This window comes from Callorhinus ursinus, unplaced genomic scaffold (genome assembly GCF_003265705.2).
Source record: "Callorhinus ursinus isolate GAN/ISIS: 27379988/994484 unplaced genomic scaffold, GSC_fseal_2.0 scaffold15, whole genome shotgun sequence".
Taxonomy (NCBI): Eukaryota; Metazoa; Chordata; class Mammalia; order Carnivora; family Otariidae; genus Callorhinus; species Callorhinus ursinus.
Window position 1 is genome coordinate 2,023,520 of NW_027397077.1, and position 20,309 is coordinate 2,043,828.

Sequence of the window (20,309 nt, forward strand, 5' to 3'; positions counted from 1 at the left end):
CGTTGGATCCTTCTGGGGATCCTGAAGGGGAATCTGCCCCAGGCCCGTCTCCCAGTTTCTGGTGGCTGCCAGCAACCCTTGCGGTTCCTTGGCTTGTGACTGCATCACCCTGATCACTGCCTCCGTCTTCACATGGCCTTTTTCCTGTCTCTGTGTCCTCTTCTTTTTTAAAGATTTTTTTTTTTAAGATTTTATTTATTTATTTGACAGAGACACAGCGAGAGAGGGGGAGTGGGAGAGGGAGAGGCAGGCTTCCCGCCGAGCAGGGAGCCCGATGCGGGGCTCGATCCCAGGACCCCGGGACCACGACCCGAGCCGAAGGCAGACGCCCAACGACTGAGCCACCCAGGCGCCCCTAAAGATTTTTCTTTAAGTCATCTCCACACCCAGTGTGGGGTTTGAACTCACCACCCCAAGATCAAGAGTCTCATGCTCTACCGACTGAGCCAGGCAGGCGCCCCTCTGTGTCCTCGTCTTATAATGACACCAGGAATAGGATTTAGGGACCTCCTTAGAACCAGGACGACCTCATCTCAAGAGTCTTAACTAATTACATTTGCAAAAACCCGATTTCCAAACAAGGTCACATTCTGAGGTTCCGGGTGGGTGTGAATTTTGGGGACCACTGGTCAGCCCAGTGCAGGGGCTGAGCTGATCTGCCTCAGGCTGTTCCTTTGTCACGCTCCCTTGCAGCTGCCTGAGCTGCTCTCCAGGTACACTCTCACCCATGCGCCAGCCCATGACCCCAGTAAGTGGGCGCATCGTTTTGTATTTGGGCAGCGGCATTCCTGATTTTCCACGCATCATGTCTCGGTAGCCTGGCAGCCCCAGGGGAGCATGCACTGTTTGTCGCCCTCACCTCACTCACTCGGGGGCTCTCTGGGGCCTGAGAAGGTCTCTCCTAGTAGGCCGCCTCACCGTGCACCCTGTGGGCTCTTGCTGGGACACTCCTGGGGTCCCTGGGTTCTGTCTGGGACTGGCTAGCTGTGGGTGTTCCCAGAGGACTCCCATTCCAGATACAGCTCTCAGTGGTCACTTCCTGGAGGTAGGCACCGGTGCCTGAGGTGCCCATGGCGGCCTGGCAAGCAGGGCTGCAGCTGTTAGGGTGGGCCGGCCTGTGGGACAGACACCGGCAGGCAACATATCCATGAGGGGGTGCTGTGCGCTGAATTGTGTCCCCCAGATTCATACGTGGAAACCCTGATCACCGGTGTGACAGTATGTGGAGATGGGGTCTGTGAGGAGGAGGTGACTAAGGTGAACTGGGGTCATTAGGGTGGGGTCCTGATCTGATAGGACAGGCGTCCTTCTGAGAAGAGGAAGAGCGAGGAGAGAACGTTCTCTCTGCCCGCACGCGCCGCCCGGAAAGGCCGCGTGAGGACACGGAGAAGGTGGCTTTCTGCAGGCCAGCAAGTGGGCCCTTACAGGGACAGCACCCTGGTCTCGGACTTCCCGCTTCCGGAATTGGGAGAAGTAAGTGTCTGTTGTTCAAGCTGCCCCAGTCTGTGGTATTTTGTTATGGCGGCTGGAGTTAATGAAGAGGGTTATTTTAGAAGTAGGGGGTCATGGAGAGAGCTTCTTGAGGAGGTGATATTGAGTGAAACCTAAATGATGAGGAGGAGCTCCATGGAAGGTTCCAGAAAAGAATGAATCGGGTACAGGGGCCCAGAGGCAGAAGGAGCTAAAAGGGCCTTGTGGGCCTTGCTGGAGAAAGACCCTGGACTGTAACTGAGGCCCCCTCCTGTTGCCGAGTGACCTCAGGGCAAGCCTGTTGTCCCTCAGTGTTTCAGTTTCCCCCATTTGTAAAATGGAGGTGAAGCCATGTCTCCCCATCTCAGAGCTGCTGCACATCCCCACCCAGGTCTGGCTCGCAGCCGGCTGGCAGGGCTGGGGTCTCGTTCACAGGCAGAGAGGCCCCCGTGAGCCAGCTGTGCTATGCTCAGGCCCCGAGGGACCCTTCACACATCCCAGCCGGAACGTCTGTGCTCAGCAGCCGCCACCAGCAAGGGAAACAAAACGTGCTCACAGAGGACCCTCTGATTCAGCCAGGGTTGGGAATTTGGCAGCGGCAGCAGAGCCTGATTAAAGGCATTCCGAGGCGCACTCGGTGTTTGTGTATCTGGTTCTGTATTTACACTTTGGGAACGAGTGAGGAGGCAGCTGGGGAGTGTCTCAGTCGGCCAGGGGGCCGGGGGCAGGGGTGACTCAGCCTGGAATCCACGCTCGGCCACACGCCTGTGACGCTTTCATTCATTCCCTCATTCATTCAGTATTCCGTCCCGCGCTACTCCAGCGTACCAGCGCGCTTCCGCGGGGTCAGCCGGGCGGCGCTCCTCCCTGCAGAGCCCTCTCGGGCCCGCCAGCCAGGTGGGGCTGGGGCAGCAACGAACTTAAGAATTAACTCACAGTGTACCAAAGACCGAGCTCTAAGATCTAAATCTAGAAAGCTCCTGGAAGGAAGCATAAGTGTGAATCATCCTGGACTTAGATGAGGTGATGGGTTTTTCTTTTTTTTAATTTTTTTTTTTAAGATTTTATTTATTTGTCAGAGAGAGAAAGAGCACGCACAAGCAGGGGAAGCAGCAAGCAGAGGGAGAAGCAGGCTCCCCTCTGAGCAGGAAGCCCGATGCGGGGCTTGATTCCAGGACCCCAGGACCATGACCTGAGCCAAAGGCAGACGCTCAACCGACTGAGCCACCCAGGCGCCCCAGAGGTGATGGATTTTTAGATATGACAGTAAAACAATAAGCAATAGGGGCACCTGGGTGGCTCAGTTGGTTAAGCGTCCAGCTCTTGATCTCAGCTCCGGTTTTGGTCTCAGGGTCGTGAGTTCAAGCCCTGCACGGGGCTCCACGTTGGGCAATTCATTCCCTCGTTTACTCCTAGCCATTTACCCAGAGATTTGAAGACAGGGACTCAAACAGATACCGGTACTTGCCTGTTCAGTCGCAGTAGCACTAGTTACAATGGCCAAAGGGCGGAGACAGCCCAGTGTTCATCAGCAACCGAATTGGTAAACAAAATGTGGTCCATCCCTATAATGGAATATTACTCAGCCACAAAAAGGAGTGAATCCCTGGGACGTGTGGGTGGCTCAGTGGATTAAGCGTCTGCCTTCGGCTCAGGTCGTGATCCCGGGGTCCTGGGATCGAGTCCCACATTGGGCTCCTTCTCAGCGGGGAGCCTGCTTCTCCTCTGCCTGCCGCTCCCCCTGCTTGTGCGTGCGCGCTCTCTCTCTCTTTCTCTCTCTCTCTCTCTCTCTCTCTCTCTCTCGCACAAATAAAATAAAATCTTTAAAAAAAAAAAAGCGAATCCCTGACACATGCTATAACATGGATAAACCTTAAAAACATGGTGCTGAGTGAGGAGCACCTGGCTGGCTCAGTCAGTAGAGCGTGTGAGTCTTGATCTTGGGGTCGTGAGTTCAAGCCCCACATTGGGCGTGGAGATTACTTTTTAAAAAACAAAAAACCAAAAAAGTCATTGTGCTGAGTGGAAGAAGCCAGTCATAAAAGACCACATGTTATGTGATTCCATTTAAGGTGAAACGTCCCGAACAGGCAAATCCATCAGACCAAAGGCAGGGTGGTGGTTGCCAGGGGGAGGGGGATGGGGAGTGACTATGGGGTGGGGTCTCCTTTTGGGGTGATGGAAATATTCTGGACCTGGATGGAGGTGATGGTTGTATATAACGTGTCATATGTACTGTATGCCACTGAATCGTACATGCTAAAAGGGTTCATTTTATGTTATGTGACTCTTACTTCGATGAATAAGTTGAGAAAGACAGAAAAAGCAGTCATGGACCTTCCTGGTGGGGCACGTGTGTGTGCACAGCTGACTCCCCCAGAGCCCCAGGTGTCTGATCCTTTCCAGAGAGTATTCACTCTCTACTTCCCCTCTCATGGGTGGTTCTTTGCCTCTCTGTACTTGGGCAGCTGGCCATTCTCCCTTGGGCCTCATTTTACCTGAGGAGGTGAGGGGGGCAGGTAGTCCTGTGTGGTTGTGGGAGAAAAATTATCCCTGTCTGGGACTCTGAGTGCATCCTACACTCACATGTTCATCCAGACAAAGGTTCCTCCTGTGGATGCCAAACCACAACTCCATTGTGCCAGGGTCCTTGTGGGGCTGACAGTCTGGTGAGAGGAGATGGACCTCAGTCAGGTGGGTTTGGATAGTGAGCTGTGGAGGAGGTGATCCTGTGGAGGTGAGGGGCACAGTGTTGGGCTGACCCAGTGGAGGAGGGGGTGCCAGTGTGAACACCCCAAGGCAGCGACCTGCTCTGGTGGTGGAGAGCAGAGGGCCAGACCATGCAGGCCTTTTTTGGTGGCGGTGGTTGGGGGCGGGTATTAGGGTCCACTTGGAGCACAGAGCTCCTCTCTGGCCCTCTGCAGCACGGCCCCCACGCTTGCCTTGGCTTTGCAGAGGGCAGAGCTCAGCCTTCAGCAGGTCTGCTTCCCCTTAATCTCATTAGAAAGCCAGCCAGTTGCCACGGCGATTGCTGGAAGGGGTGGGGGGTGGGGGGGAGCCAAGGCCAGCTTCATCTAGAGAGTGAGGACTGGGGGGAGCTGGCAGGTAGGGGTGTCGCTGCATCCTGTGTGGGGTCCTGGAGGACTGGGGGCTGCCCTGGAGAACTATGTGTGTTTGCACGCCAGGCCTTCCCAGGGCCGCCGGCCCCCATTCCCCAGCCTTGTGGCTTCCCCTCTGCCTGGCTGGTGGATACCGCCAGGGAGGAAGGGGGGAGGGGGTGTGTCCAGCAGGCCTGCAGAGGGTGTGGGCATGGACAAAGGTGGGGGATGTGCACTGTGCTGGGGGAAGGGAGGCGGTCCAGGCATGGGCTGTGTCAAGAAGTGGGGGTGGCCTGCCTGGAAACAAGGGTCCTCGGGCTGAGGCAGGACCCCAAGTGGCTTTTTGCAGAGAGACTTGTGTTGGGTCCCACCTTGATGGAGTCAGTGTGGTAGACTTGACATGGGATCGATGCTCTGACTGGAGGCTCCCAGAGGAACTGGTGTGCGCTCATCCACGATGCCACATGGTTTCTTACAGTGTGGCACTGGCTGCCTGCTGGTCCGCAGGGTCATGCAGGGGTCAAATTCCAGAAGTGGAGTCCGTTCCCTGCTCAGCCACTTCTAAGCTGGGTGACCTTGGGCAGTTCCCTTGCCCGGCAAATCTCGCTTTTCCCATCTGGAAAGTGGTGTGTGCTGGTGCTCCCCTCAGAGGGCCTCTCTTGGGTTGACTTGTATCCCCCCAAAACCTGTGTCCATGTGTTTACCCCAGAACCTGGGAATGTGACTTTATTGGCAGGAGGGTCTTTGCACATATAATCGAGGGGCTCAAGATGAGATCATTCTTGATTAGGGTGGGCCCTGAATCCAGTGATAGGTATTATAAGAGAAAGTAGAGGGAGATTTGAGGCACACGCAGGGGAAGGCCATGAGGGGATGGAGGTGGAGGCTGAAGGGATGTGGCCACAAGCCCAGGAGCCCTGGAGCTGCCAGGAGCTGGGACAGGCCTGGGACAGACTCTCCCTCAGAGCTTCAAGAAGGAACCAACCCAGCCCTTCTGTCTTCTGAACCATGGGAGAGTAAATTCTTACTGTTTTAAGCCACCTTGTTTATGGTCTTTTGTTGCGGTAGCCCTGGAACACTGAAGGTAGGACTATTGTGATAGCTTAAATGTGCTGGGAAGGGCTCTGTGCCCATGGTGGGGGCTCAGGGACACCTGGGGTGCCATCTGTAATGCTTGGCGTGGGGGAAATGTTGAGCGCAGGGTGGCCAAGGTCTGTGCTGAGCTTCATGGCCATCGATCGTGGATGGCGTCAACCCCGGGATACCTCTGACCCCTAGGGCCTGATGCTGCTTGCTCAGTCGGTTCAAACCTGAGAGCAAGAGGGTTTGAGAGGCATGGACTGGGAATATTGTTCTGGAAAGATCCGAGGCTGCAGCAGGCTGGTGGGAGGTAAGGCAGACACATGGTAGTACTTAACTGAGGGTCCAGCATGACCACGCACAGTCTTGGCACTGGACACAGCGTGACCAGAAGACCATGAGTCTTGGGTCCCTGCCATCTGGTGGGGACCAGATAGGAATGTTGGACATGGTCCTGGAGCAAGGGTATTTCCAGTGCAGCAAACCTGATGAGGCACACTGGAAGCTTCACACAAGTGGGTCTGGATCAGCCAGGTGTGCCGCAACACCGCCACTTCCCTAATTTTGTCCCAGTAAGGCAGAAGGGTGGCTTTAGGGGAGGCTGGCTGAGGGGTGTTGGGGAACAGTGTACCATCTTTGTAGTTTTTCTGTAAATCTGAAACTTCTGTGATGAAAGCTTTATTAAAAACAATACAAACCAAGCTAGAGGCTGATGTGATAGTGACTTGGAGGGGCTACTCCTTGGGTGGGTGTCAAGGAGTCCCCTCTGGGATGGGCATGGAAGGGGAGCTGTCACAGGCCAAGGCCCTGGAGGTTCATAAACTCAGGGTGCTTTGGGGCCAAGGAGTGGGGAGAGCAGAAGGTAGGGAGGTTATGGCAAAAGCCTGGGTACTGGGGCACCCACCCACCCTCAGCCCAGGCCCTCTGAATCTGGAGTGGGGCCCACTCTCATAGTCGGGAGGCCGGGACTCCTACTCCGGGATATCCGGCCACAGGCCACAAGCAAGGGGGTGCCCTGAGAGATGCAGGTCTCCTATTTGAGCACGTGGCCTCCAGCACCTGACGGCCTTGGCTGGGCCTCTCTGCACTGCCCTTTCCAGCAGCCTGTGAGGATGGGGTGGGGGTGGGGGAGGCATCCAAGCCCTGTTTCGACCTCGGGCCTCTAATTGTGTTGGAAGCTGTCTTGGCCTTCAGAAAGGCGCTTGTGTGGCCTCCAGATGGGCCTGTCACCTGGCTTGTGAAAGTCGGCCCTTGAGAGCAGGAGCAGCGGTGTTCATTCATTAACTCACTCACGTGTTCATACACGTATTTGTTCCATGAGCAGATGCTGCTGAGCGACAGCCCTGGCTTGGATGCTGGGTTTGCGGAGCTCTGTTGGCGAGGTTAGGGACAAGTGCCATCGTGGGGGGCACAGAGTGAGGACTGCTGGGTGGAAGGATGCACGAAGGGCTGTGACTTGGCAATAGGAAGAGGCTTGAGTTTCAACATTCAGCAGCTCATCAGGTCCGGCCTGGTGGTGTCACCCTGCTGTCCTTCCTTCCCATGGGCCCTCTGAGCAGCAGGTTCTTGGGCAGGGCCCCACTTCTCACCTCGGTACCCTGCTCCTGGGGGTTCCTGGCAAGGCCTGGGATGGCAGTCAGCTCCTGCAAAGTTAGGGGGTCCCCAAGACCACACTCAGATCAGCAGGTCACTCGAGAGACACAGGACTCACTGGAAGCTGTTATGCTCACAGGGTTTATGACAAGCAAAAGGACACAGGTTATAGTCGGCAAAGGGAAGGGGTGTCTGGGGTGGAGACACCCAGGGTATTCCGTGCATGGAACTTCTGGGTGTCCCCTGTCTGTGGAGTCTTGTGGGCAGCTTTCTCTTCTCCTAGCACCAGTGTGTGACGACACGCATGGTGTACTGCCGTCCAGGGATGCTCCCTGAGCCTCGGTGTCTGGGGTTTTTACTGGAGCTCACTCACATGGACCTGGCTGACTGCCACACAGGTGATCTACATCTCTAGCCCCTGCAGGGGGCGCGCTGATTCAACGTGGCCTAAGACCCCTACCCTAAGTCACACTGTTGGCATAGACTGCCCAGTGTGGCCCAAGACCCCAGGCAGACAAAGATAGTCTTGTCAGGCAGAATGTTCAGAGGGCTTCCACCTCTCAGGAGCTGTGGACAAAGGCCAGACTTCTCTAGGCCAGGTGGACACTTTCCTGCGCTGCCAATATGCAACCAGGGACAGGCACAGGGTCCCCCAAAAGAAGTGCAGGGCCACACACACCTTCCACTCCAGACCTAGAGGCTCTTCTCCAAAGCCTGACAGTCCTGTAGCAAAGTGGGGAGGTGGGTGGGAGGCTGTTGCTAGAAAGGCTCAGACACAGGTGGGGCCTGGGAGGGGTGGTGTTACAGCAGCATGCGAGCATGAGCATCTTCTCAGTGCCCAGTCCTGTAGATCGTCCCCAACACCAGGCTCTTTCTGGCCTGGAACATGGCGGCTTTGTGGAGTGCTTGGACAGAATGCTTGGGCTCCCTGAGCTGGCAGTTCAGCCTGTGGTGTAAGCACTTCCTGTGTCACATGGCAGGCATTCCCACCTACTCCTGGACAAACGGGAGGGGGAAACCGAGGCCACGAAGTGGGGGGGGCCACATGGTTCTTGAGAGTTGGATGCAATGCAGGCTTCTGCCACAAGGAAGCCCGTGGGTGTCTTGGGTCTGAGGTGACTTACGCCCAGGCAGGGGTGGGGGCCCCACCCTGCTTGGTCTCCCCCTTCCCCTGGCCGGCGGCTGGCCTCTTTCATCTCGTGGGACCGTAGGGTGGAAGGGACACAGTGGGGTGTTCCCAGTGAGGTCTCCAGCCATTGGAGACAGATCCTGGGCGGGCCCCGCAGACCCAAAGAACCACCCAGGAAGGATGGAACAAGGTCAGTCTCCCTCCTGACGCCACCGCAGTCCGCAGGAAACAGCTGTTTACCTGGGTGAGGTGCTCTGCTGGGCGGGCGGCCAGTTCCCGAGCCTCACTTCCCCCTCCAGGATCCAAGGCCCCCCAGGAAGCAGGGGCCGGCGTGGGAGAGCAGGGCGGCGTGGGCAGCCAGCTCACGGAGCGCTGCCAGGAGCTGTTTGTGAGGGAACGTGAGCCGGCCTTGTTGTGTACACAGTGTCGACCCTAGCAACCGCCCCAGCCCAGGCCAGAACGGACGCCCATCCTCCCTGAATGCCCAGCCACCACCCCGCGGACACGATGCCTGCCTCCCAAGGGGAGTGGGACAGGCGTCGTGGACTTTCAGCCCTGAGGGCCACGAGTGGCGCTGACCATGCCAGGGACATCTGTTGTTCCCAGGAAAGTGGAATCAGCTATTCAAGGGAGAGGAGGCCAGGTCCCAGCCTCACCTCGAGGCAGCTGCGGCCAGCCAGGGAGCTGGGCTCCTGGGTCTGAGGTGTGGCCCAGTGGGCCATATCCCCATGTGAGTGACGGGTGGAGGTCTGTGCAGGCATTGGGCCATCCCAGATGAAGGCCCTCCACTGGGCCCAGCTCCAGGGAGGCCAGCAAGAGAGGCAGAAGGAGCCTGGGGGCTTGGGCAGGCCCCCTTAGCACTCGGGCAGGGTCTGGCCGACCGGCTTGCCCTGTGTGTGCTCCCAGAGGGATCACACATCATGCGCTTTGAAAGTCAGCGCTGTGCTTCTGAGACGGTCCCTCTGCTTCGGGCCATTGGAAAAACAATTTCTCCTGTGTCCGGGCGTCCATTCACAGCCTCTGGCCTGCACCCCGGGAACGCAGTCTTTGGCTGTGATAAGAAATGGCTCCCCTGGGTGGGTGAGGGGCCGCCTCCATAGGCTCTAGGCTCCAGGTCGGCCCGATACTCTGTTGCTCATTCACAAACCATGCAAGTGAATCAGTAAGACTTCCCCAGGTTCATGGAGGCAGTTCCGCACAGGGCCCGCTGCCCTGTCTAGGGAGAGCTGCCTGGGGCACCTTGGCTTTCTGATTCTGCTGTTTTGGGTGGAGAGACACCTGGTTCCTTTGAGTATGTGAGTCACAGGGTCCCATACCCTCCGTGGCTGGTGCCCTTGACCCCATCGCTTAGTTCCTTTCTGGGAGCCCCCCGGGGTGGCACTCTTCTCATGTGCTGGGGAAGTTGTCGGGCCCGCACTGCAGCTGCTGGCTTCTCTTGCAGCTCCAGCTCCAGAAGTCTCAGTACCTGCAGCTGGGCCCAAGCCGTGGCCAGTACTACGGTGGGTCCCTGCCCAACGTGAACCAGATCGGGAGTGGCACCGTGGATCTGCCCTTCCAGGTGAGCCCCCGCCCCCCCCCCCCCAACAGCCTCCCACCTGGTGCACGTCATATCCGGGCCCCACCCTGGCCACAGAGCGAGCAAGCGTGTGTGTTGGCCACTGCGGATAGCTGGGGTCACCAGATAATTGCAGCAGCCCGCCTCCCCCCGCCCCCACCTACTCTTTTCCTGTCCCTGGGAAGGCTTGGCCAGGCCTTGCCTGGATCCCCCTGCCTGTCCCCTGTCAGCAGAGCCCACAGTGAGGCTGTGGTCTGGCCAAGAGCATTTCGGCAGCCGCTACACCTGTTGGCCGGCTGTGCGGCATCGGGAACCGCTCGGGGCCTCTGGGGCTTGGCTCCATCCTGCCTCACTAATCCGCAAGCCCAGCAATTCTCAGAAGGAGGCCCTGTGGCCTGACCCCACTTGTCTGCAAACGTTTCTTGGCAGAGACGCACACAACGCGGCTCCCGCAGGCCACACAGCCGCCGTGCACGTCCTTATCATAAATAATGAGAGATAAGGCCCACCGCCTGGGTGCCGGGCTGGCCTCTTACCCCAGGCTATGCCCTGACCCTGGTCTGCAGGTGGAAGCAGGGGTGAGGTGGGCCTGGGAATGGGACCGGGTGCCGGGGCCACCCCCAGCTTGTCTGGGCTCTGTAGGGACAGGTCCACCAGACGGCCACACACCCGCCCCTTTTCTGGGACAGGGCCTCAGGAACAGCCACGTCTGTCCATGTTGTTGACAGGCCAGGTGGAGCCAGGCCCGTCCTGCATGGAGTTCAGTCCCCCACCCACCGGAGTCACTCCTCAGCTCCTCCTCCTCCCACACTACTGCTGGGATGTAGGAGGGCACTGGCCCGGGGTCCCCTAGGCTGGCTCAGCTCCACATCCCCTGGGCTCCTTGGAGCATGGCCCTCCTCACATGGCCTCCTTGCTGGAGCGGACACATGGGGCTGTTGCGCCGATCCTGAATGTGCTCCAAGACCCTGACCTCTTTGTCAAGGCCCATCCTAGTTTGAGTTTTCTCCCCTCCTCCTGCCTCTCCCCTTCCTCTGTTTCCCCTATCCCCTTCTCCCTCAAAGGGAGCATCTCTCTGGGCAGCCCCCCCAGTATGGCCCTGGCTAGGGCTGGCGTCGAGCCTCCTCGGGCCAAGGGTATCCTGGGACCTGTTGGGCATCCCGCTGGGGGGCCGGACGAGGCAGGAGTGTCTCAAAGTATCGGTTCTTTGCATTTTCAGCCCAGCGGATATCTGGGGGAGGCCCTGGCAGCGGCTCCTGTCTCTCTGGTAAATGAGCCCCTGGGCTGAGGCCTCGGCGTCCCTGGCACGTGCGCGGGTGCTGGGTATCCCTGCGTGGTCGCCCCAGTGGCCTGGCGGGAAGTGTCCTGTCTGCCAAACGGAAGTGGATCCACTCTGCACCTCCCCCTGCCCTGTGTGGGGAAGTGCGTCTAGTTGCGTCAAGAGGCCCCCGCCTGGGGGATCCGAGCATGGGCATCAATGCTGCATGGTTCGTTCCTGTGACACATGCACATGTATGTGTGTGTGGATCCCAGGTACAGCCTGGTGAACCGGGCTGTGGCCGGGCCCGAGCTTCTCTCTGCCTCTGGCTCTGCTTCAGCTCCCTTGGTTCCCCCCACCCCCCACTCCCCGGCCTTCTAGGCATCTCTGGGAGGAGATGAACAGCCCCTGCTCTCCGGTGTTTGTGCCTGGATGGCAAGGTTCCCACCTTCCCTCAGTCACTGAAGTCTCCAGTCCCAAGACCTTTTGGAGGCAAAAGTGCAGAAAGACCCAAGCTGGCAGGATTCTATCTGGGCCAGAGAGAAACAGGGGGGCCCAGACTCCAGGGAGAGCTGTCGGCCCTGAACACTGGCCCAGGCGTTCAGACGGGTAGGGAAGAGCAGTGATTCCAGCCAGTGGCAGTCTTCCGGAAGGAAATTGCTTTTGCCTGGCTGCCCAGAGAAGACAGAAGGGCCCAAGGGCCAGATGGTGGGGCGGGGGGACTGGCTGCCTCCAGAGCTGGCTAAGGTTGCCAGTCTCGCCCCAGTCAGATGGCGAGGGGCCCCACGGCACCAGGGCAGGCAGGGAGCAGGCTCCCAGGGGCCCCAGGGGCATGGAGCTGGGAGAGGGAGCAAGGTCTGGCCGGAGGCCTCGTGCCAGCCCCAGGTGCTGGAAGGAAGCCCCTTCCGGCCAAGCTGTGGGCCAGGGCTCCAGAAAGCGCTTGCACTTGGCTTCAGTGGTGAAGGGATGAGGTGGTGGGGGAAGGCGTGGGGGGCTCATCTCAATCAAGACCGGCCAGGGCTCAATAAGGAGCCTCTGGGGAGCCAGCACTTGGCCAGGTGGGCCCCTTGACGTCCTCGGCTGGAAGCCCTGGGGGCTGTCTTTTGGCAGTCCCCTCCAGGGATGACGTAGGTGGGGAGAGGAGGCCAGCCAGGCCCAGGGAGAGAAGGCGGAGGCCTGTTTGCACCTGGCGAGGCTGGGGGGCGCTTGGGCCGTCTGCACCCCTGGCACCCCAGCCGGCACCGGGCCCCGAGCTTGTGCTGCGCTGCCTGGCCCGTGCATGCCAGCCGCACTGCACGCCTGCCGCCCGGCACCCAGGATCCCCAGCTCGCCCCTACCCTGGCAGTGCTCAGAGGCTGGGGGGCCCCGGCTGCAGGAGGAAGCCCGTCTGGGCTGCAGAGTGGGGACAAAGGCTGTCTCAGGAGTGGGGGTGGGGTGGGCCCTGAGGTCAGATCCTGGGGGGCAGAGCTGCATTGGATCTCAGGCCACGGCTGATAACTGTTTGGGTTTCTCTCTCTTTTCTGGTCTCCTTCTCCCCAATCCCCCCCCTCCCCCCGCCCAGACACCCTTCCAGTCCTCGGGCCTGGACACCAGCCGAACCACCCGGCACCACGGGCTGGTGGACAGAGTATACCGAGAGCGTGGCCGGCTGGGCTCCCCACATCGCCGGCCCTTGTCAGTGGACAAACACGGACGGCAGATATCTTTTACCCGGAGGACGGAGGGGGGCTGTTGGTGACGGCAGGACCCGGAGTCTAGGTGACTGAGCTGCCAGCTCTGGAGCTGGAATAGGGGTTGCCCCAGCCCTCCAGCGCTCCCGGGCCGGCACTGAGGGAGGGCACAGCTGCAAGGCAGCCCTGGCAGAGGCAGTGTGGCTAGCCAAAGAGCCTTAGGCTAGGGCAGGGGCACACGGGGACAGAGGCCCTGGGCTGCTGGAGCATGCAGCCTGCGGGGAGTGTTGGGGAAGGTAAGGTCGGACCCACACTGTGTTGTACGCCTGGCGGCAGTGGAACCCAGAAAGGCTGTGAGCGGGGTGTCCACATGTTGGGGCCATGCAGAGGGCAGCCCAGCCCAGGCAGCCGGGCTGAGGGGGGGTCTGCGCCAGACCCAGACAGATCCAAGGGAGGCTCCATCTGAAGACACAGAATTCTCCTCTGCACCTTGGCCAAGCAGAGATCGTTGGGAGTTTCTCCCCCGCCCCCAAGACTTGGCTGCCTCTTGGTGCTTGGCCAGCCAGCCCGCCCCCCCCCCCCCCCCCCCCCCCCCCCCCCCCGAGGCTGGGGGGGCGCCCTTTGGGCCCCCCCCCCCCCCAGCATTCGAGAACAGAGAAGCCTGTTATTTCCCGCTTCTCATTCCCATGGCTGGGGCAGCCCAACCAGCTGGGCCCCAGATAGAGCCCTCGGGCCCCGGGAGCCGCCCTGTCGGCCTAGAATTAAGAGTCAAGACCCAGGTCAGCTGAACGAGACTCCCCACTGCCCCCCACAGGCCCCAGTTTCACAGCCGAGGCCCCTCTTGGAAGGGGCGCAGCCCGCACGTGTGCTCGCAGGGGGTGAGTGCTGAGTGCTAGGTGGACAGGCCGAACCCCGGGGGCTGCTTGCAGCCAGGCAGGAAAGGCCCCCGCCCTGCGGCCCCAGCTGTTTGCAGGCTCCCAGCAGCCTGGCCACAAGGTTCCTGGGGCTCGGGGTGGGGCCTGAGCCAACAGTGCTGTCCCCTTAACTCACACTCAAGCGGACAGCTGCCCGTACGGTACCGTGTACCTCTCGCCGCCCGCGGACACCAGCTGGAGAAGGTCAGTGACCCAGAACCGGCCCTCAGCCCTCTTGTTGGAAACAAAAACAAACTTACATCATGCTTGTGCTTGGAAAACCAATATGCAGTCACTTTAAAATGACAAAACTAAGAAGTATCCAGAAATTTCTAGAAATCATCTCTAGCCGTGTAACGCCAAGGTCATAGCTTTTGGAGTCTTCCAGGGATTTTTTTTCTCCTTCCATGACTTTTTTTTTTTCTTTTATAGACAGAGTTGGGATTAGGTTGGATATTCAGTATTGTAACTTGCCTTTTGTCATTTAGTGCGATATTATGAATGGTTTCTCACATTGCTGAACAGCCACTGAAAATGTGGTTATAAAAGTATTATACATTTATTACCAGAAGATTAGGAATACACAAGTGTACCTAGAAGAGGAAAAAAATCAGTAGTGCCATTATCTACAGAGGTCTAAGTAGTTAATGTTAAAACCTACAGCAGATAACAGGATGGTTGCACACCAGTGTGAATATACTTACACCTCGGAAGTGTATACTTAAAAATCGTTAAAACAGTAAACTTTATGTTACTTCTGTTTTACCATACATAAAAAAATATATGTGTATTTGGTGACTTCACCAAAGACCAAAAGTAAGTTGTAAAAAAAAAACCAAAAACCCACATATATGAAGGATGATATGTCGTGTAGTGTGTCATTCAATAACGTAATTAAACTCCTACTGAGTATGTATTATATATCAGGCCCAATTTCAACCATCATATTCATTAACTGATACAAGATGTACAGAGCGTTGTGGAGTAGGTGCTTTTATTCTCCACGTTTTAGATATAAGGAAAGTGAGCATAGAGAGGTCAGAAGATTTGCTCAGGGACATACATCTGATGCGGGGGGCCAGGATCCAGACCAGCTTCTCACTGCTCCTATGGCCCCAGGGTCAGAGTCAGCTGACCCAATCCCTTGTAACCTGCCCATCTCCTTGAACTAAGTTTCCTCCCTGTCACTCTCAGTAGCTAGGATGTCCCTTTTGGATTCATGCTGCTCTTACTTTTATTCCCAGATTGCCAGCCATGTGGCTTGGACCTGCCCAGCTCCCCTGGGTGCCCACAGTTTCCTGGGTACCCGAGGGGCTCTTCTGGGGAACATCCCTCCAGGCACCTGCAGCTGGGAGTACATTGAGTTACTCCATCCCTGGTGCAGAAGGCAGAGCTCCTGGCAGCTTTCAAGGGGCTGCATTCTTTCTGGGTCGTTCTTCGAGCCTCCTATCACTGCCTCTCCGTTTTGCTCATTACACCTGGTTTGCAACTGAGCATCCTGGGGTGGCATGGTTGCCCATTGGTGTTTGTCACCAGAAGGGGACCCAGTGATGGGCTGGGACTTGTACCCCCAAGGCTGGGCCACCGTGGGTCCATCTGTCCAGAGAGTTTCAGCAGGAAGGCGCCATCCTTTCCCCCAAAGCTGAGAAGCCCATGGACAGGGTGGGAGTGGGGAGGGGCTGGTTAGGAGTGGAGGGACATCTCTGCTACAGCAGCTTTTTGTCTTCAGCGGGCTTTGCAGATGAAACTCATGGTCACTCCTGTGGTTCTTTTGAGAACAGTGTCCTTGGGGTTTTATGCAGGTCCAACAGCTCGCAAGTATGACCCACTATTCCCACCCTGTCCCACTGAGCATCTCCTGGATAGAGTGGGGCCAGGATTATCCCATCGTCCCCACTGGGGCCTAGGCTCACTGTCTCTCTCCTCTCCTCAGGACCAATTCGGACTCTGCCCTGCACCAGAGCACAATGACACCCACCCAACCAGAGCCCTTTACAGGCGGGTCCCAAGACGCACACCAGAAAAGAGGTACTGGCAGGGCACGTGGGCTTCTTTCCTTGGGTCACGCGCGTCCAGTGGGTGGCCCCTGTGCTCCCAGAGGTCACAAGCTCATAGGTGGACAGACATGCAAAGGAGGAGTCAGTGGGTGCTATGGGACCAGGGGAGAGGCTTGAACATGTTCAGAAATGGTGCTGCTTGAGTTGGGTTTTGAAGAGTGCATAGGAGTTTTCTGGGCAGAGAAAACCGCCCCTGCAAAGACACACTGGCTTCCATTCATGGATTCAGGGCATGGCCACACAGTATGTGGGCCTTGCCGGTTCTTGCAGTTGTAGGGGGCAGCCAGCCCAAGCAAAAGGAGGCATTTATCAGCTCATGACCAAGCCATCTAGAGCTAGATGTTCAGCTTTAGGTGTAACTCAATTCAGGCCTTCACGCTGGACCGTTCCCTGGCTCTGCAGCTCAGAACCCTCGTGGTTCACAGTCCCTGGACCCATTCTGCCTACTGTGGGTGGAAATGGGGCCCGTTCTTTCCCACCTCTTTCCTAATCTCCTCTCTGACTGGGCTGTGCGTACACCCCTGCAGTAGCTAGGGCAGATCTGGGCCCAGGCCCCCAGCCTCTCCCCAGAGCTGGGCGCAGGGGCAGTTGTCCCTGGGCCCTTGTGGGAGGGTAGATGCCAACGTAAAAACTGGGGCAGCATTACCCAGAGAGGGGAGCACAGTGCTGTAAGGCTGTGGCAAACCCCACCCAGGCTTGATCTGCCCAGAGACGCAGAAACCAGAGAATTAATCACATACAGTTAAGGTCCGAACACTTACAGTTTCTTGGGTAGCATTGCACTGTGTGAACATGTAAATATACCAGGGGGATTCTGCTGGTAGAATAAGGATTATCAACCAGAGCTTCACCCTTTGGGCGGGGGCTGTGCACATGCCATCTTCCCTGGATCCCTGCTCATCAGACGGTGGAGGTGAGATTGCAGAAGGAACTGTCTCCATGATAAAAGTGAGGATTCCAAATGCTCCGGGGGTGAAGAGGACACAGGGCACCTGGTGCTTCCCTCCTGTTCCCAATATTGGGAACCATTCTGAGGGGGCTGTCTCCTTGGTGGGTTCCCCAGGGGGGTGGCTTTCAAGGTAGGCTTTCCAAGGCAAGCGTCATTATGCCTCGGGAATCTGTGACCATGGAAGGGAGCTGCAACCCAGGGGCCCTTGGCAGCTCAGAGTCCAGTTGTCCTCGGGGTGGAGAGAGGGGAGACCTGTCACCTGCCCCTGTTTCTCTAGGAGGGACCCAAGCAGTGACAGGGTGTGGGGTTAGCCTGGCTGCCCTCCCACCCACCACAGCTGGTCTCTCTGGGTTTTAAGAAGGAGGAGTTGACCCGTCTGTCTGTGTTCAGTATGGCTCTATTGCAAGTGAAAGACTGAACCTTCAAGACGCATAAAGAAACCGGGTCTCATAAAGATAATGTTTAATCTCACCTTAACCAAAAGATCCAAAGAAAGGGGCCTTCAGGCACGGCTGGTTCCAGGGCCTTAAAGGATGCCCGTTCAGTCCCTCAGACCTTCCCTCCCCTCCCCTCCTCTCCTCCTGTCGGGCTGGCTGACATTGCAGCTAATTCATACGCCGCAGCTACAATGAGTAGATCAACCAACCCTTCAGACGCCGTAGCTACAATGAGTAGATCAACCAACCCCTGGCCGACCTTGAGCATCATGGGCTAGGAGGCAGGTGACCACAGGGTGGCAGGTGGGGCAAGGAGGCCCGGAGAATTTCTCTGCTGACCTCCAAGGCCTGAGTCGGTCCCATGGGAGGCAGAATTAATACATGTCCTCAGCTCCAGAGCTCCTATTTTCATTTCTTTTTAAGTCACAGGGTCTCCGGCTTATTTATTTATTTTTAGATTTACCTATTTATTTGAGAGAGAGAGAGAGCATGCTCATGCTTAAGCATGGGGAGGGGCAGGAGGAGAGGGAGAGAGAGAATCCCAAGCAGACTCCCCACTGAGTATGGAGCCCAGTGCAGGGCTCGATCCCATGACCCTGAGATCCTGACCTGAGCCAAAACTAAGAGTCGGACCCTCAGCCAACTGAGCCAACCAGGCGCCCCCACTTACTTACTTTTTTTGGTTTTTTTGTTTTTTGGGTGGTTTTTTAAAAAATATTTTATTTATTTATTTGACAGAGACAGAGAGAGGCAACACAGAGGGAGTGGGAGAGGGAAAAGCAGGCTTCCTGCCGAGCAGGGAGCCCGATGGGGGGCTCGATCCCAGGACCCTGGGATCATGACCTGAGCCGAAGGCAGGCGCTTAACACCTGAGCCACCCAGGCGCTCCTTACTTACTTTTTTTTAAGTTTTTTGTTTTGTTTTGTTTTGCTCTGAATGAAACCCTTTGTTGTACTTGAGTGCAACCCCCAGAAGTCGCTGGTTGGGGCAGTAAGTACCTGTGTCACGATCATGACTGTGTATGTTGGGGAAGCTCCCCCCTTGGTGCCACATAGCTTCAGAGTGAAAAGGTTCTGATTCATCCTTCTCTCCCCCCACCCCACCCCACCCTACCCCAGTCTTACTATTAACAGTTCCAGGAATGGAGGAAACCACATCGGAGACAGATAAGAATCTTTCTAAGCAAGCATGGGACACCAAGAAGGTAAGAGAGTCTTAAGGGCTTTCAGAAATGATTTTCCTTCTTGATCTCTTCTTCAAGCATAGCCTGGTCCAAGATGGAGAAAATAGTCTATCGGGGGAGTCTTGCCTTCTCTCAAGGGTGACCCTCACTCAGATTTGATTAGTCGTATAGGCCTCTTTAACATGAACGGCAGGCCTGTTACACTGGCAGAAGCCATGAGAAATGAAAATCCATGTTTGCCGTGGCAGCACGTATACTAAAAAGTACAATGGTGCAGAGCTCAGCGCGGCCACTGCCCAAGAATGACACTCAAATTCATGAAGCGCTCCAGATTTTTATGTATGGTATTGGCTGGGAAATAGACTTACTGTGGTGACCACTTTATAGTATATTCAGATACCGAATCATTATGTGACCTGAAACTAACGCAATATCATAGGTCCGTTATAGCGCAAAAAAAAAGGTTGAAGCTGTGGAGGTTAAGTGATTTGTCTAAGGCTGTGAAGATACTCAGGGTTTAGAACCTATACCTACCTCCTCCTTCTTAGCCTGTGATCTTCCTACTAATGCATAGTTTTGGGTAGTCGTTAATGTTTATGAATGTTGACAGTCATCCTTAAACTTTCATTCATCTGCACAAATAACTACAACGTTTATTAGACTACAAAGTCTACTTGGAATTTCCAATTCAGTTGGAATTTCTGTATTATTTCCAGGTCCAGAAACAAATTTCTCAAGTTCAATCTATAAAATGTCTAGTGGTAAGAGAATTTGTGCCATGAATACAGATTTCAGAGAATTTGCATAGAACAAAATGCACTTAACACCAAAGCTATTTTGAATATTAAAACAAACAAACAAACCTAAAACGCATTGCTGGTCATGTTGTGGTGAAAGGGGCAGCAGCATGAATTGCTCATCCCCTCCAGGAAATCGTAGGGAGGTGACAAATGAGCAAACACTGATGTGTTCCTCAAAGGTGTGTGTTCAGAGCTTTTGAAACCAACTGGAGACAACCTGAATGTTTGACAGTGGGGTATTTATAAGGAAATTATCCTCAGTCCCTCATGTGGAAAGTTCCACACGCATGGAGTTGGGATTTTGTTTTTTAAGTAGGTTCGGTGCCCAGCGTGGAGCCCAGTGCAGGGCTTGAACTCATGACCCTGAGATCAAGACCTGAGCCGAGATCAAGAGTTGGACGTTTAGGGGCGCCTGGGTGGCTCAGTTGGTTAACCGTCTGCCTTCGGCTCAGGTCATGATCCCAAGGGTCCTGGGATCGAGCCCCGTGTTAGGCTTCCTGCTTAGCAGGGGAGTCTGCTTTTCTCCCTCCCCCTGCTCATGCTCTCTCTCTCTCAATCACTCTCTCTTTCAAATAAATAAATAAAATCTTAAAAAAAAAAAAGTCTGACATAAACTCACTGAGCCACCCAGGCGCCCCTGGAGTTAGGATTTTTGAAGGAATTTTAAAGGCATGAGTGACCCTTCTCATGTTGTGTGGAAAGAGCAGGATATAGCTATTTAGAAAGGCATACAACAGTTAGAAACGGACAGGCACACCTCATTTTATTGCACTTTTCTTTATTGTGCTGTGTTTTTTTTTTTTTACCAGTCGAAGGTTTGTGGCAACCCTGTGTTGAACAAGAATATCAGCGCCCTTTTTCCAATAGCAGTTTTCTCACTTTGTGTCTCTGTGTCACATTCTGGTAATTCTCGCAGTAATTCAAATGTTTTCATTATTTTTTTTTAATTTTATTTATTTATTTGAGAGAGAGAGAGAATGAGAGATAGAGAGCACGAGAGGGAAGAGGGTCAGAGGGAGAAGCAGACTCCCCGCTGAGCAGGGAGCCCGATGTGGGACTCGATCCCGGGACTCCAGGATCGTGACCTGAGCCGAAGGCAGATGCTTAACCGACTGA

The 20,309-nt window shown here is 56.0% G+C and overlaps 1 protein-coding gene across 9 annotated transcripts in view; it reads left to right on the forward strand.

The window, feature by feature from the left end:
• The window catches only part of CRTC1 (CREB regulated transcription coactivator 1), a 77,491-nt gene that overhangs the window by 32,817 nt on the left and 24,365 nt on the right, over positions 1-20,309 (forward strand). For 5 of the 9 annotated variants that reach the window (XM_025885043.2, XM_025885046.2, XM_073901012.1 and 2 more), the window contains exons 2-7: positions 9,812-9,928; positions 11,145-11,192; positions 12,745-12,882; positions 13,910-13,971; positions 15,701-15,795; positions 18,329-18,414. In XM_025885043.2, the coding sequence (XP_025740828.1) occupies positions 9,812-9,928; positions 11,145-11,192; positions 12,745-12,882; positions 13,910-13,971; positions 15,701-15,795; positions 18,329-18,414 (546 nt within the window). The remainder of the gene's footprint in view (positions 1-9,811; positions 9,929-11,144; positions 11,193-12,744; positions 12,883-13,909; positions 13,972-15,700; positions 15,796-18,328; positions 18,415-20,309) is intronic. The other 4 variants (XM_025885044.2, XM_073901017.1, XM_025885045.2 and 1 more) reach the window with 3 other exon arrangements.